Source organism: Amblyomma americanum, chromosome 11 (genome assembly GCF_052857255.1).
Source record: "Amblyomma americanum isolate KBUSLIRL-KWMA chromosome 11, ASM5285725v1, whole genome shotgun sequence".
Classification (NCBI taxonomy): domain Eukaryota; kingdom Metazoa; phylum Arthropoda; class Arachnida; order Ixodida; family Ixodidae; genus Amblyomma; species Amblyomma americanum.
The window spans coordinates 14,851,587-14,868,512 of NC_135507.1; the positions used below are offsets into that span (position 1 = coordinate 14,851,587).

General features: G+C 42.0%; 1 protein-coding gene across 1 annotated transcript; it reads left to right on the top strand.

Moving 5' to 3' along the window:
• Positions 1-716: 716 nt before the first annotated feature.
• Positions 717-14,848, top strand: LOC144110777 (uncharacterized). Its single transcript, XM_077643874.1, has 4 exons — positions 717-971; positions 4,810-4,961; positions 7,442-7,590; positions 10,065-14,848. Exons 2-4 carry the CDS (start codon positions 4,853-4,855, stop codon positions 10,371-10,373), a joined length of 567 nt encoding a protein of 188 aa, XP_077500000.1. The 5' UTR covers positions 717-971; positions 4,810-4,852; the 3' UTR covers positions 10,374-14,848.
• Positions 14,849-16,926: the final 2,078 nt, after the last annotated feature.

Consider the following 16,926-nt stretch of genomic DNA (forward strand, 5'->3'; position numbering starts at 1 on the left):
GGCGCGGTTCAGGTGTCCAACGATATATGAGACAGATACTGCGCCATTTCCTTTCCCCGAAAAACAATTTTCGATTTTCAATCGTGTCGATGCATGCGTTTTACTTGTGAAATCAGCTGCCGGTGGTGACACCTGTATTTTGGTTTTGGGTCTTTTCTAGCTTTTAAATGTTGTTTTTGGTGAGAGCGGTCTCTTTGTGATTAGATGACGGTACCCTATCGACACAGGCTAACGTTTACTGGCCCTCAGGATCACTTTAAATTGGCGCTCATGCTTGCTATATTACAAACAAAAAAACAGATAGCGTTGCACGGTGCCTAACGTCTCCGTGGCCCGTCTTGATGTTGAACAGTATACAGTAATTTCAACAACCAGATCAATTTCCAAAGGTCAGGAAGTTTTAGCGGTCTCGTATTTTCAAATTTGCCGCTTCAGCAGTGCTGCACGCTAAGATACAAGTATCCGACGAATAAGCAGCCACATATCGCCAGACTTATTCTCGGGCATCCAAATTCTGGCTAATGCAATTCGCCGGAAGTCGTTTTTCTGTCCACTCGCAGTCATGTGAGGCCAATGCGGTTATGTTACGTACATAAATCCGAGGTGCGGAGATTATTCACGACACGAAGCTAGCCACACTAGCATGCCGGCTCAGATCTTGGAGGCCATGTGTTTATAATGTTTTCAAGTCTTGCTTGGTGTTTTCAGCACTAGATGACAGCAGCAGTATCAAAACATTAGCGAGACTTGTTTTGATTTCCTCTCAACCATTGCACAAAACATGTGGCAATCGGCGGCAATAACATAGACGTCAGCGCTTGCATCGTTGGTCCATGCGCTAGGCGTATTGGCGTTTAGTTTTCCGACTTCATCCGTCCGCGCTGTGTGGTTTTGACGTGTGTAGTGCGCCTGTCGAAGCTGCCAAGTACGACTGTGCGTCTTCGTTCTCCGAACGGCGAAACAAACAAGAGGTAACTAACTTCCTGTTATTTACAGGCGGCACTCGCGGGTCGTCTACCCGAAGTCAAACGCTTTCGCTACTTTTCAGGAATCACAATCTGTGCGAAAACTATCACGGGTCTGTTATTTTTGTTTTACGCAATTCCTGAAGATGTCAACTTTCAGTTCGTTTGTGCGAACTTCGCGCTGCTGCTGTTGCGACTGAAGGAAGGAAGGAAGGATGAAAAGGGAAGTGCACGGGCCTGCCCACTGGCGCGAGCTAAGCCACAGTCGCCGACACGTGCAGTCAGAGAAGAGTTGAAAGATTTGAGGGGCTAGATTGAAAAAAAAAAAACGCGCAACAACCGTGTTCGCCGAAGCGACGACGCCGGCTATTACAGCTGTCCTTCTTCATTTAAGACTTCTACATTATTCGGACGGTGAACGTGACATCAGTTGCTGCGAAAGCTGCACCGGTTGGCTTCCTTGTTTGCAATCGGTGTAAGCAACACGTACGCGGCAGCGAGCGTGGCTCGGCTTGAGCCAGTAGGCAGGCCCGTGCTCTTTCCTTTCCTACTTCCCCTCAGCAACATCAGTCAGTCAGTCAGCCCGGGTGACTTCATGCAGACGTGGACGTTAAATATAGTAGCAATTATTCAACAACTCTATAAGGCACTATTTTTGTCATTTAAATAATGCACGTAATGTACACGAACCTTGGAAAGTACGAGGTTGAAGCTTGCCTTGAATTTCCCGCGTCAACCGCAGCTGTTGTCACAACGTGATACCATGCCCATTGGATCACGCATGTCCAGCGGACATCTGGTTAATGTCCGAAGATGGATGTTCAGATCTCCGTAGGACGTCCGCCAAAATCCGCGGGACCTTCTATGGGCATCTGTCGGATGGTCCCGCGCAAAAGAATCGGAGTCCGTGAGGAGGTCCCACGAGGGTCTAAACAGGATATTCTGACATCCGAGGGCCATTCAAAATCGGAGCGAACCCAGTGCAGACATCCATGTGATGTCCACAGGATAGCCTGTTTAGATATAGGACATCCATAGGATGCACATGCTTTGTCCAAATTCAGACTAATATCGCTGCTGCGGGCTGTGGGCATGCAGGCATAGAGACCACTAATCTTGGAGGTCTATTTGTGGGTGAACCCTAACAACTTGCTGCACACCAGTTCAACATGATTGCAGGTTTCAATGGCCCGGTCATGTAGTTGTAATCTCCATTTATGTGCACTGGTATCAAGCAAACTACCTTTGCCTTGACACCAACGCATATAAACCTGTTAGCTTTTACATGAGCCCAACAGGCTTAGCAGGTGATGGGTGATTGCCCACAGAGATATGTAAAGTATCCATTATAATTGTTGCCAAAATGAACTCTAGCTCCTGTGTATAATTTGTCCGGACGAGAGGTTCAGAATGCTGCACCAGCCCATGAAGAAACATCTGCAGGACTTCTGCTGTAGCAAAGAAACCGGACGCCAAAAAAATATCCGATGGTTGCACCATTGGTTGGTGTCCTGTTTCGGTTTGCCGGACGTCCTTCAAAAATATGTGGTCCAATGGATAGCAACTGGTAGCCCGGCTATATGATGAAATATGATTCAGTGATAACTTTGCTATGTGCATATTACCTGCATTCGTCGCAGTAATGGCTTTTAAAATGTTTAAACTATCGTATTGCAACTTTCATGCGAGGAAAACGCTCTAATTGTGTTCAGAACACATGCCCTTCATGGTATAACATGGCCTTGTGACGTCATCACAACCCACCTACCTGATTGTGAGCAAACTGTCCACCATGGTAGGTGGGCATCAAATTAATTACTGGTCACGAGTGGTTGCTTGGGAACAGCAACCTGGGTCTCACCGGCCCCGCAGGTGGCTGTGTTTGAAACAGCCACCTGCCTGGGCACTGGCGCATCACTTATAATTACAGAGTCAGGTATGAGTACTCCCAACGATCTATGAATGCAATGCAGATAGTGGCCAATTCCGCATAAATAAGCATTAACACTATAGCGTCGTACCCTTCAGGCGGCGCTTAAGTGTCCCCTCTAGCTTTTTTTCCTTTTTAGGGAATTTGAGGAATAAAATTTGCCAAAAAGGACATTTTGTGCAGTTTTAGGAGCTCATATTGTGTCATTTTTTCAAATTCGCTCAGTTTGCAAGTTCGTGCATGGAAAAAGAGCCTCAAATATGGATTTTTGTGTCTTTTCAGTTAGGGCATAGAAAATCACTGGGTGAAAACACTCAGTTGGGACCTGCAGCACTAATCACATTCTTTTAATTCATAATCACTAAAAATTGACTTAAGCTTGACTAAAACAAATACTGCCATTTTAAAGTGAATAAAGACTCATCATTGATGATGGACAGCCAATAAATAATGTATGTAAGAGCAATTTTAGTTTTATATTCAGGTTGTTTGGCTCAAGGGTTAAAGTACTAGAAATCAGCAAAAATTACAAAGGTTTGTTTACTCATCACTTAGTGCAAAAAACTAACTACAGTATAGATGACGTCTTTTCAGGTGATATGTTGGTGCTTAAGTCTCGACTTCCTACGAGAAGTGCCCAGGATTACAGGTTGCTTAAGAGTGTGTAGGCAGCATGAGTTTACTGAGATAAACGCAGGTAAGTAGTAGTTAGTAACGAACAAAAGCACTATGAAAGACAAATATTTTCAGGAATGTTTCTCATCACCTGTCATCAAGTCTTCAGTTGCTAAGAGTATGGACATGAAATTCGGGCAACATATTTTCTTGGTGATTCAGTATGCATTATGCATTAGCATACTGAATCACCATGTTTGATTTGCTTAAACATTGCTTAGTAATTTAGGATGAAATTCATTTTCTTACATTATTTTGGTTTTTGTTTCAACAGGCGAACTGTGGTTGTGACATCAAAATTTTGTTCATGTCACGTGAGGCACAAAAAAAATTTTGACATAGTTATTGCTTTATTATTTTAATTCATTACCATTCTTACGTCAGTCTGACCTAAGAACCGAACTGAAAACTAACAAAGAAGCAGCGATTACATTTCTGTTTCTCTATTCCTCTTGTAACCTGAACTTCGATATGTCAACCACCGTTTGGCTGAACTGAAGCCGAAATAAAACTTCGAAGGAACACTTAAGCTCTACCTTAAGGGTATGACGTGATAGGGTTATTGAGTCCCTTCAGTGGCCTGAGGCCCTTTTTGCCTTTCACTTCGCAGTCATGAATGCTGTACTTTCTTTCACCATCACATAACACCTTAGCTGTCCTTAAGAATATGATGCATTAGTATTAGAGATCATTCTACCGCAGGTACTCCTTCTCTGTATCCTAGGTTCTGCCTACATGCCGATATATGCGGAATTGGTCATTCTCTACTTTACGTTCATAGATTGCAGTGATTCCTCATACCATTCCTGGTGCAGTGGTTCATTGGTGAAGCGATGTGCCACTGCCATGGCAAGTGGGTGTTTCAAACAGTCACCAATGGGGCTTGTGAGACCTGGGTTGTGAGCAATCTCATTTTTTTTGCAAACAGTACGGAACTGGTTAGGCTAGTTGTTAATTTGTTTCCTTAATCTTATGTAAAGTAAAAGCATTCTTTTATGACTATTGTAAAGAAATTTTAGTAGTCATTGGCATCCGGCTCGAGGCTGGACATCTCAGTTTAGTTTTAGGGCCATTAGTATGACCGAAGAATTGTCAGTTAATTACAATTTCATTTTGTTTCAAGTGACTTTCTAATGAATTTATTTCTAGTACTTTTACAGGCTTTCATTTGTGCTATTAGGCAACTATTAATTAAAACCAGCATGTTTCCTGTAATATTGTGCTTCTCTTTTGGGACAGGCCTACCTGAAACAGCTCATCTGAACCTGTGGACAGAGGCAGCATGGACCATTTCATACAGCACGCAACGAGACGGTTCTCTATCTGCTGTCTTCTCTGGAATGTTGCGCATTCCTATGATTTCGAAACCTTTGAAGAAAAACACAAGAGACGTAAGGTTCTGTCCTGCTGTCATTTTACTAACATGAACATCTCGAGTCTTAAAATTGCAGACCTTCTTCCTCTTGTTTTATCTACTTTTATTTGATCACTATAAACACACTACACAGGGTTGCAGGACCAGATGTCCATGCAGTTATAACAAATTGGTACTAGGGAATGAATGACAGCTACAAGACCAGACAGTAACAACCAGGCAGACCTCTCCTGTTTCATTAAAGTCTCTCCTCCTCCTCCTCCTCCTCCTCCTCCTCCTCCTCCTCCTCCTCCTCCTCCTCCTCCTCCTCCTCCTCCTCCTCCTCCTCCTCCTCCTCCTCCTCCTCCTCCTCCTCCAGCAGTGCAGCATTTGTGAAGAACAGGAGAAAAGGAATGCCTGGAAGGTATTGGCATTTGATGAATAGTATGAAATATAGAGGAATGAAGCAAGTATCAAAATACTTGAGACGCCACGGGTAAAGTTTAGTAATTGCTGTCAGTAAGAGTACTTCACCTGCTGCAGTGGCTCGGTGGCTTTGGCAGTCAGCTGTTGATCTCGAGGCCACGAGTTCAATCCTGGTTGCAGTGGCTATATTTCAATAAAGGTGGAATACAAAAATGGCTGTGTGCTATGCAGTTTTGGTGCACATTAAAGAACCCGAGGTAGTCAAAAGTAATCCAGAGGCCTCCACTTTAGTTGCAGTCATAGGTATGGTATTGACAAAATCCAAAAGTATTAAAGCTACTTAGATGAAACTCTGATTAATTACTTCCTGGGATTTTAGTTCCTTTACGTAATGTTTTGGGAAATTCTAATGTGCGTTTTGTGACCGTATTGTGATGTTAAATTCAGAACCAGTAAGGTCCCATACTGGCATGAGAGCAGTTGCATGCTGCAATAACATGGAGCATTAAATTTTATTCGGAACTTTACGGAAGATTTGCGAGATTGTATCCTAATGCCTTTTGAGCGTTGTATCTTAAGTGTTTAATTATCAGCCACACGTACCCTACTGATTAGGCTTGACCGTAGTTGTCTTCTTACAAAAGCAGCTCTTAAAATTGCAAGTGAGGTGCACCCACCGGAATATTCCTTATAATCCTTTTGCTTGAAAGCCATGTTAGTGCATATCTGCCATTATGTACTGAATGATAGCCTTATTGAAAGAAATTAAACTAATTTTGCCAGTTTTGTGCTCCGAGTCTTTTTAACTATGCCACTGGTTATTGATTACATGGCAAACAAGTTGAAGTTACAGTTGAGATGTTAATCCATCTTTTCCTCCTTGTGCATAGCTAACTTCCAGGCTTACCTTTTTTTTTGCGTCTCCTATGATTGCTTCGGTTCACCTTATACCAAGCCCAATTGGAACAGTTCTTTGTTGCTGCTCTGAAGAGCTTGAGGATGAGATCATTGAACGCATTGCAGCAGTGCAAAGAATCCTTGAAGGGACACTGAGGACAGCTCCATCCAATTTTTATTCTTCATGAAATTAGATTGTTTGACATTTTGTGGCTCTCTGACTTTTGTTCAGTAAAAAGAAAATGTAGGTACCACTGGAAAATTTGAAGTTAAAAATGGAATATTTTTTCTTACCACTTGTGGTGGTGATGATCATGGTGGCAGTGGTGGTAGCAGCATAAAGCTCTGTAGTCGTTAGCTGGAAATGGAGTGTGATGCACTCTAGGCTGTGAGATCTACAAACAAAAATCAATACTCGTCATATCGTAGTCTCAGTGTGAAAACTGCTTTGGTGTCAGTACCTGATGCGATAGCGTTAAAGGCCCCGTTCTCTAGAAAATGTATCGTCGGCATAGGCGTTGTGAACGAAAAATCATGAGCATGGTTCTGGCAGGTGCTCCCCAGAGAGCAACCTAGGTGGTAGGTGAGCCACCTGCCACCTACCTGCCCACCAGATAGTGAGCAATCTGCCTACAGTGGCACATCACAGTTAAATTAATATTTGGTCGCTTGGAAAGAGCAACGTGGATCGCATGAGGCCCACCACTGGGAGCACCTGCCATCGCAGGGCAGTGGCAAATCGCTTAACCGTTGCACCACTGCGCCACGAGAGGTATGAGGATTCTCAGGGATATATGAATCTAAAGCAGAGAATGACCTTCTACATATATTAGAAACAACCCATTACGCAGTCGTGTCATACCCTTCAGGTGGATCTTAAGTGTCCCCTATAATTTTTTAATTTCTTGGTTCATTCTAGCTCATCTGAGTTTTTCTTTCTGTGAAAGCAGCTTCTTTGTGATTAAAATGCAGTAATGGTTCAATAAAGGCAAGGTTCAGTTTTGTCCTCAGTGTCTATATAGAGAAAAGTTTGTTTACAGTTAAAACTAGCAGGCCTCCAGGAGGAGGTTGTTGTGAATTCTTCTCTGGCTTAAAATTCAGCTTGCACTCAGTAATTTTAAGGCTGTATGCTGTTTGAAAACAACTTTAACTTTAGCCATTGTCGTCCTAAATGTTTTTAAATTTTCAATGCAGTGAAGGAAGAAGTTGAAAGTGCTCACAGGAACTTCGACAGGAGCTTCAACACCGTCCGCGTTGTCGTGCCAGTTGTCATGGGGATGCTGTTTGTCTTATTCTGTGTCATCTTTTGCTGCATCTCGTATCGCAGGCGGCAGCGCTTCTGGGTGAGTGATCGGGACTGCTCACATCTCATGGGCACCCTTAGGCCCGTTATTTTGCAAAGCTGTGAACTTTTTTTCACCACTTTTCATTTTTATTTTTCTTTTAATTTGTTTAATTTTTTTTTCATAAACACACTTGTGTTGTAGGCCCACAGCATTAGAGCTAAGGGGTCGAAACAGAAATGGTACAGGAACAGGTTGATCATACTAATAGAGCAAGTACCCAGCATAGAACATATATTAAGGGAATGTACACAATGATGAGGGACTAAAATTATAAAAAACAACTGCTTTATTTATTTATGGTTTATGTTTATTATAATAATTATTGTACTATTGGATACTTATTAGCTTTGGTTATAGTTATCAGATACGTAATACCCTTGCCTTCCTCTATAATGCCACTGTAATGAGACACTGAATAAATTGATTAATATATAAATGCTGGTTCAAATATCGAATGAATAACTTTTTATAGAGCATGAAAATTAAATTTAATAACTATTATACATTTACAGAGGATCAACCTTGATTCAAGAGACTGAAAAGCAATCTTCTATTTTCAACTCTAAATTTTTAGCTGTGCTGCTGAATAAATGTCAACAGAGCTGCAGAGAAACATACAATCGAACTTTGCAACAAACTGCGATTGTATGGAGCTGCCTTTGGTGCCGCTTTCATTAGACCATTGCTTTGTTGGTGCTAAGGTGTGATTTCTTGCAATTTTTTACACCAAAGTGTAATGGCAGGCTAGGTTTTCTGCTACCAAAAAGTGTGCCATGCTTTGAGTACAATGTTCAAAATAGGCCCACATATTACAGAAGCCAAGACGTGCATGAAGTGGAGGTGTTTTTGTCTGAGTGCAAATTGGAATTTAAATTAACTCATCTTTGGATGTTAAACTCTACTTGTGCATTTTTTTTTGTCCCTGACTACTCCAGATTGCTCGAGGCTACTGTTTCAATACCAGCATTTTAATGTGAAAAAAATAATCATAGCCCCTGGTGGCATTTTTCTTATCCTGTTCACTGTAGCTCTAACACAGAATGCAGTGGCATGAAAGGGTGATCTAAATCTTAAGCACTTGATCTTGTGACTCAAAGCTGAATGACATAGCTCCTGAAGTGATTTTCTTTTTAACCTTCTGTATAGTTTCTAGTTATCATGCTTGGCATTCAAGTCACGGTTATCATTGTTGCTGCATCACCACAACGGCTGTGTGGGAAATTTCTTCAGGAAAAATGGCAGGGTCCTTCGAATTCACCGTTGATGACACTATCATAGATTATATAATTTCATTCAGGCATCAGTTTGTCTATTTATAAAACTTCTGATTAGAGTGGCAAAAGAACAAGTAAACAGAACAATACGTGAAAACAAAAAAAAATCTAGATATACCATAAAACACCAAGTGAGCACCCACCTAAACTTTGGAGATAATCACAAAACATTGGGGGATGGGCACTTGTTAGGTCCAGGCATGAAAACCCAGAACGGGCACATGGTACAGTGGGCCCCAATTGCTTTGTCCGACGACTGATCAATAAACAAAGATGGTGGCCACCAGCTGGGCTGGAGGGGGACTTGGTTATGTTCCTTAGAAATAGCTCGGTACTGCGTAAACACGCCAAATGCCACAGGAAGGATTCAAACAGTTTATTAGAAGACACGAAAGACGGGGCGATCAAAGCTTTGGCATGTCATCTTAACGATCTAATTGACGCGGTCATCCTCCCCTTTCTTCGACGGTAAGCGTTGCAGAGATACCGAAACATGGCTGCTTGATGTGTCTTTTCCATATTTTCCCATTCTCCCTGACATGGCACATAATTGCATGGGCGGTTGCTGTGTTTTTATCATCATCATCACCATCAGCCCGACTACGCTCATTGCAGCGCAAAGGCCTCTCCCATGTCTCTCCAATTAACCCTTTCCTTTGCTAGCTGCAGCTACTGTAACCCTGCAAACTTCTTAATCTCATCCGCCCACCTAACTTTCCGTTGCCCTCTGCTATGCTAGCCTTCTCTTGGAATCCACTCCGTTACCCCTAAGGACCAGCGGTTATCTTGCCTTTGCATTTCATGCCCTTCCCAAGCCCGTTTCTGCCTCTTCATTTTGACTAGGATGTCGCTAACCCGTGTTTGTTCTCTCACCCAATCTGCCAACTTCCGATCTTTTGACGTTACACCTGTCATTTTTCTTTCCATACCTTGCTGCGTTGTCCTTAACTTAAGCTGAACCCTTTTCGTTAGCCTCGACGTTTCTGCCCCATAGATGAGTACCGGTTTTTTGGGAAAATTCAAAATTTTTAGAACAAGGCGGTGGGCGCTTTTTTGTGCATGGGCGGATTTTCGGTATTTTGCGGTATGCTACAATGCGTACTGCTCTAAATATAAAGCTCTTTAACCAGTAGTAGCACTGGGTGACTTTGCAACATAATTTTTTGGTCAATACACTCACCATGTACCATTTTGCAGGAAATGCAACAGCAGCAGCAGCACCATGTGCCACCTCCACTGGGGCTAGCTCCTGGCCCAGGTCCAGTTACATCTGGTGCAATCACCTATAGCTATTCGCATGGCAACCCTCCCATTCCGAGAGCGGTTGCACCTCCTACACCAGCCGCACCTTATCCACCACAGCCGGCTGGGGCATACCCATGGGGTGGACCCTACACCAATCTCAACAATGCACCCTCATCGCAGCCATACAATGCTACAGCAACTCCATGGCCGTGCGCACCACCTCCACCCCCCTACAGCGGTGAAACAAAGCAGCTCCTCTGAAACCGTTGAATGAAGACATCACTGATGGCAAAGGTGGCAAACAATAGGCCACACATGGAACGATGCCCTGAAACTTCATGTGTCTGTACTCTCTCGGTGTTGTTGCAGTATCAGCATCAAGATATAGCAGACATGAAAGATTAAGGGTGTGATAACTGCACGTGTCCATTCGTGTAGGCTAGGCCAGGGGTTCTCAGTCCTTTTTTCAGAGAACCCCGAACAGCTCCTAAAAGGTGGTAAGGAACCACATATGTCTTACTCTCCATTTCTTCCCAACATGGACATGCAAAGAAGACCTCGCAAATGCACAGCCCCTCCCCCCAAAAAGTGGTTGAATTCACTAGTACACAATCAGTGGTTGTACAGTGAGACAGTCGGCTACAGGGCATTACAGTATGGTCAATTTCAAAATAAAGTGAGTAAAGGATATGTTAGAGTTGAGGCATGCATGTATTTAGGTTCTCAGGGAACTTAGAAATGCATTTAGGTGCTCTGGGAACAAGGTACCCAAGGATTTCATGGAACCAACCTTGAGAACCCCTTGGTGAAGTTGTTTACTGAGCTGCTTGCTTTTGTTGCTGAGTGAAATCTATTAGGTGCACCTTTTATGCATTGCACTGCTAATGAGCTACAATGGACTGAGCTAGATGATGGCAACGTGGCCTTGTTGTTGAGGGGTTGGGCTTGATTCGGAATATATGGACAAGGAAAGGTTCTTCAGTATTCACTGCATACTTACTTAACAGAAAGACTGCCTCATATTTCAGGCTGCATAGCCTGTTTTGTGCCCTTTAAAACATTAAAAATAATTTTTGTGCAACACTAAAAATTATTTCTGCAACCCAAAACTTGTATGATTACAAAACAAATGAGCACAGTACACATGAGGTAAAGAATGCGCCCTTGCTTATTATTTGTTTCTTGTTCAGTACTTTTTAGCAAGGAATCCATATGTCCAGCTGGTTCATTTGCTTCCCCCCAAATTTCAATGAGTGTGCTGTTTTCAAAAAATTGTAAGGGTACATTTATGACAGTGCTCATGTCGCTTGAGGTGATGGTAGAATGCTGAAGGTAATTAAACAGCATTTTGGTGATTTTCAGATCCCTTCAGCATCATCAGTGATGTTCTCAGCTGCTTTAAATCTGCTGATTAAATTACTGATTTGCCACCGTGATCATATTTTATTCACTGAAGGAGAGACACCAAAATTTTATAAACTAGTGAAGAGAGTGCACGGGTGCATGGGGAGGCAAGCATTTGAGTGTGCAGATTTTGTAGCAGCACAGTTAGCCATGCTCCTAGGGATCCCTTTTCTTATTATTAGAGATCCTTTATGTGATAAAATCCAAATGAGGTGACTCATTCTATTCTTTGTCCTCCATCTCTATGCCCCAAAGGTTAAGTGGTTTTATTCTAACAGCTACAGCCTTTGTGCACAGTTGTTTTTAACTCTTGCTTCAACTTTCTTATTCATTTTCATATGATAGCTTTTCTAAGTTCTTTGACTACACTGCATATATTGTCAGTGTTAAATAACATTATGATAAGAAATATGTTGCCTAATTTCCTTGTTTACTGAGTGTACTGAATAATTGAAACATGCTATCTGCTTGTCGTAGACATTTATAAAAAAACTGCTACTAAAAAAGCGGTATCGCTATCTTACCGGTACTCACCTATGGGGCAGAAACGTGGAGGCTAATAAAAAGGTTTCAGCTTAAGTTAAGGACAATGCAGTGAGCTACGGAAAGGAAAATGATAGGTGTAATGTTAAGAGACAGAAAGAGGGCAAAGGGATACCAAAATAATCTGCGATTCGCTGATGACATTGCCTTGCTGAGTCACTCTGGAGATGAATTGAAAAGCATGATCAATGATTATTTTAGGCAGGCAGAGCAAATGGTGGGTCTAAAAATTTACATGCAGAAAACCAAAGTAATGATCAACAGTTTAGTCTACTTGGGGCAGGTAGTGACAGCTGATCTGAATCATGAGAAGGAAGTAACTAGAAGAATAAGAATGGGGTGGAGCCCACATGGCAGGTTCTCTCAGATATGAATGGCAGTTTACTATTATCCCTCAAGAGAAAAGTATACAACAGCTGTATCTTACCTGTACTCACCTGCGGGGCAGGGCAGAAATGTGGGGCTAACGAAAAGGGTTCAGCTCAAGTTAAGGACATTGAAGCGAGCTATGGAAAGGAGAATGATAGGTGTAATGTTAAGAGACAGAGGGCAAAGTGGGTCAGGGAACAAACGCGATTAAGGACACCCTAGTTGAAGTTAAGAGGAAGAAATGGGCTTGGCCAAGGCATGTAATGCGAAGGCAAGACAACCGCTGGTCCTTAAGGGTAATGGACTGGATTCCAAGAGACGGCAAGCATGGCAGGGTGCGGCAGAAAGTTAGGTGGGCCAATGAGATTAAGATGTTTTCAGGACATGGTGGCCGCAGCTGGCGCAGGACAGGGTTAATTGGAGAGATATGGGAGAGCCTTTTCCCTGTAGTGGGTGCAGTCAAGCTGATGATAATGATGAATGGCAAAGAGTCTACTTTAATTGAAAAACTGAGCTTTTGTAATCTAGAAAAGGCCAAAAAAGAAAAGCAAATTTCGCCATCATGAGCCAATTTTTCAAGTGAACTGTGGCATTGACACACCGCAGTTCATAGGTTGAATTCATTTTCAATTAAAAAATGGATATTTATTCTATATGCCACTGATATATGAAATTTGAGAATTGGTTATGAGGAAATGAGAGGTGCAGCAACTGTCTCATTTTTTGATGGACATCTCAACCACACCCTGAGGGAAGGGAGGAAGTTGAGAGTGAAAGAAGAAAGAGAGAAAGGTATGCCGTTGGAGGGCTTTGGAATAATTTTGACCACCTGGGGTTCTTTAACATGCACTGACATCGCACAGCACATGGGAGCCCATTGTGTTTTGCCTCTATCAAATAAAGGCCACTGCTGCCAGGTTCCAGATGCTTGTTTGGATGGAGTAACTTAAGCTGGCAGAGAGCAGAGATAATTGGACAGCATTAAGAAAGCCATTCTTCCATGCCATGAACATAAATTAGCTGACAGTGATACTATTACCATAACATTGCTTGCTTGGGAGAAAGTACAGGCATCAGTGCAAAAAGTAATGCAGTGCTGCTCTGATCCAGAGTACTAGCTTTAATGGTGGCATTATTCCTCCCATCTCAGCCTTTAATGCAGTACTTTCACAGAGGATGTTTTCTACTTTTCTACTGCCTCATGGGGTCCTTTCACAGACCTCTTGTCCTGAGACCTTGTGCACAATTCTTACTTTTTTTATGCTGCCAGCTAATGCACCAAGTATTGTAGGTGCAGGCTGCCAAGAAGTTCTCTGTTTTTGACATATCTTTTTACAGGGAAATTTATTGCATTTGTTTGTCAGGTATCAACAATACTCGGCGTGCGATACTTTATATTTGTTATATTTTTCGTCCACATTTCTGCCAATATTCCATGTTGGCTGCGTTCTTGTTTGTGCCTTTTACACTGTGATATGCAATGTGGTGTTCTGCTTTAAGTCCCGGCAGTCTCATGTTTCAAAGCCTGCAACATGTGTTTAGCCCATTTTGCGGAGTTTCTGCTTGTACAAAACGTCAACATATTGTGCAGTGCGACTCAACAGAAATGTACTGACTGTTCGTGCCCGATGAATAAAAGCAGTACTAATTTTGCTATGCATTCTATTTATAGTTATCTTCTTTATTATTTACTGTTAGTCAGTTAAGAGACTATATCTTGCCTAGCGTTACAACTTGCTGGCCTTGGTGTGTTGACCATATTTCAGTTGAAGTAGGGTGCAGGCATTATTTCTTTGTAAGGCAACATTATATTAAACCTTTGTTCACCATTGTTATGTACATTTCTTGCTTTTCAGTAATTTCCAGCACTCTTTGTTGATTGTTGTGATGTCTCAAGAAACCATGCAAGTTGGCCTGAGATGCAAGGGATGGATAGCATGTGCTTGACTGGTGAAGAAGTGAAGAAAAATATTTTTATCTCTAACATCACCAAGAAAGTACTTGTATCAGGATTTCAGTGTCTTGTCCTCAGTATGTTGCTGTTCATAGTAAACCATATTTTTGCTCTTTTGATATTGCTACAATGGGGGATGTGCATGCTTTTGATATGTTTAGTAGCAGACGACCTATGTTTTTATATCAGGCATGTACTTTGAAGGTAGATATTTCTCATTTTGTTTGTTTGCTAGCTTCGTTGCTTTCTTTTTCTGGCAGTGAATGCTAATGGTGCTTCGATTTGAATTGTTCGAATGAACCAATGTTTTGAGGTGATCTGAAAGACTGAGATTTGTGCTGCATTTATGCATATGTTCCTGATTATATACAGATGGGCTGCCCTGTCTGCATACAAGCTGCACTCTTAAGCAGAGAGGTACAGACTGTGATGTGCTATTTGATGAAATAAAAAATTACAAATTACAGTTACAAAGAAACTAAAAAAAATATGCCACATTCCTTTACACCCCAACTTACTCTTAAGAGAGTGTAATAGTAGACTTATTGCGAGTCGTTAGGTTCTTAAAAGAAAAAGTTATTAGAAACAAACTAACACTGTGGATTCTAGTAGTCCATCTGTACAACAGTCATTTTTACAATCCTTTGTTTGGTGCATGATAGCCTTGTTGCTTATGCACCATAATATTCCAAATATGCACTCATTTACCTTAGCAACAAAACAAGTTTGGCATGGCTGCTCACACTTTCATTTCTGAAGATGCTGAAGGGAGTCTACGCTCGCAAAGAAGGGTCTGGGTGAGACAATTTTGCGCCTTTTGAAATTGCTTCTGAAGTGCATTGAAATAATTACGCATGAAAGGGATTCTGCAGTGCTTCAAAGGAGAGGTAATTCCATTGCACTTCAAGGAATGGTTAGGCGCAGATATGGCACACATGATACATGAGAAAGTGTCTATCTTCCAAGGTGATGAGCATGTCAAAGGGTGGGATTGAAACATACATTTTTGCTATGGACACCTCATCTTAATTACCATCCTGTTTTGTGACTGCACCCACTCTGTGACCGACCTGGGCTCGCTGATACTGTTGAAGATTTCTCGGATTTGTGCTCAAAACCTGCAGACAATCTTCAGCAGCAGCTGTGAGAATTGTAGAGGCCCAAATTTTTCAGTGTGTGTTGCTGCTTTGGAATGATGCATAGGATGTTGGCAAATGTGACTCACCACTTGAAATTCTCCTCCACCTAGTAAACAATTGAATTTATTCTTCCGGGCAATTTTGGTTTCAGTTCTAGCAGTCGAACAGCAGTTAGGTATGATATGTGAGGCATAAATGAACTTCTGTATTACAGCTATTTGTCCACTCGCTGTCATTTCGGCTTCTGGACCCGGGTAACATTAGTGCTGGAGTGTATTAAAACAACGAAGTAGCAATTATTCCAAAAAGTAATCCAAAAATTAATCCTGGTCAAAACTAATTAAGAGCCCTCCATTATGACACATCTTTCTTGCTGCCATGTTTCCCTTCTTCATTCCTTCCTTAATAATGAGTGTGATTCAGGCACTCGTAAAACATTAACATTTTTTTCTTCATGATAACAGTTCTGACTTAGCTTTGTTTTTGTTTCAAGGTGATTTTTTTTTTCTGATTGGTTGATTCTCCGTCCAGGATTGCTCAGGAGAGGGGCAGACCGGACTGATTATTTTGCGTGCCTGATTACGGTATAGCTACAATGGACAAAGAGAGGACTTTTAACTGGTTTATTTTTTCTTTATGTGGATGCCTCCAGCAGCAGGGTGTAAATATGAAAAAGAGACAGGAAAATGAAAAGGCAAAACAAAGGCGAGCAGTGTCCCGTGAGATTGCAATCGCTATTCTGGTGTAGTCTTTCACAGGTTTGCGGCAAAAGATGGTAGAGTCGTGCTAAAGGAGCCCGACTTCTTTCTTGGTGAAGGACATTGACGATGCATTGATAAATTCACCACTGAGGCCAGATGACGAAGCAGGCTTCCATATGCACAAATTTCTCTTGACTTTAGTTCTCTTGGCATCCAGTCTCAAGGCTTTGAATTCACTGCTTTACCGTGCCGTGTGCACATCTTGTCGGTCCTTACTTTTTTAATTTGTGATGCAAGCAGGGATGTGCTGACATATTGATACGCCTGCTTCATCCAACATAAGCAATGTGTGACTTGTAATAATTTTTTGCCTCTTCTATTTTTGTTTATGTTCTCTGTATCTATTTAGGAACACATCAGAATAATAGTAGAGTGCTTTTTATTTTCATTTCTATGCACTCTTGTCTATGTATCTGTGGGCTGTACCTAACGTCAGTTACTACTCCAAAGAAACATATTCAGTGTCACTTGCAACACCACATGGGTCTTCTCTGTTGTCCAATATGTTATCATGAAACGGTCGAGTTTATGCACCAAGCAAGCCGAACTTCTGCACTGCTTCTGCTTCCAGCTCAAGCGAAGCATCACTGCCTTTCAGAAAACCAGTGACTCTTAATTGCCGATCAAGACCATGCAGAGGCCCA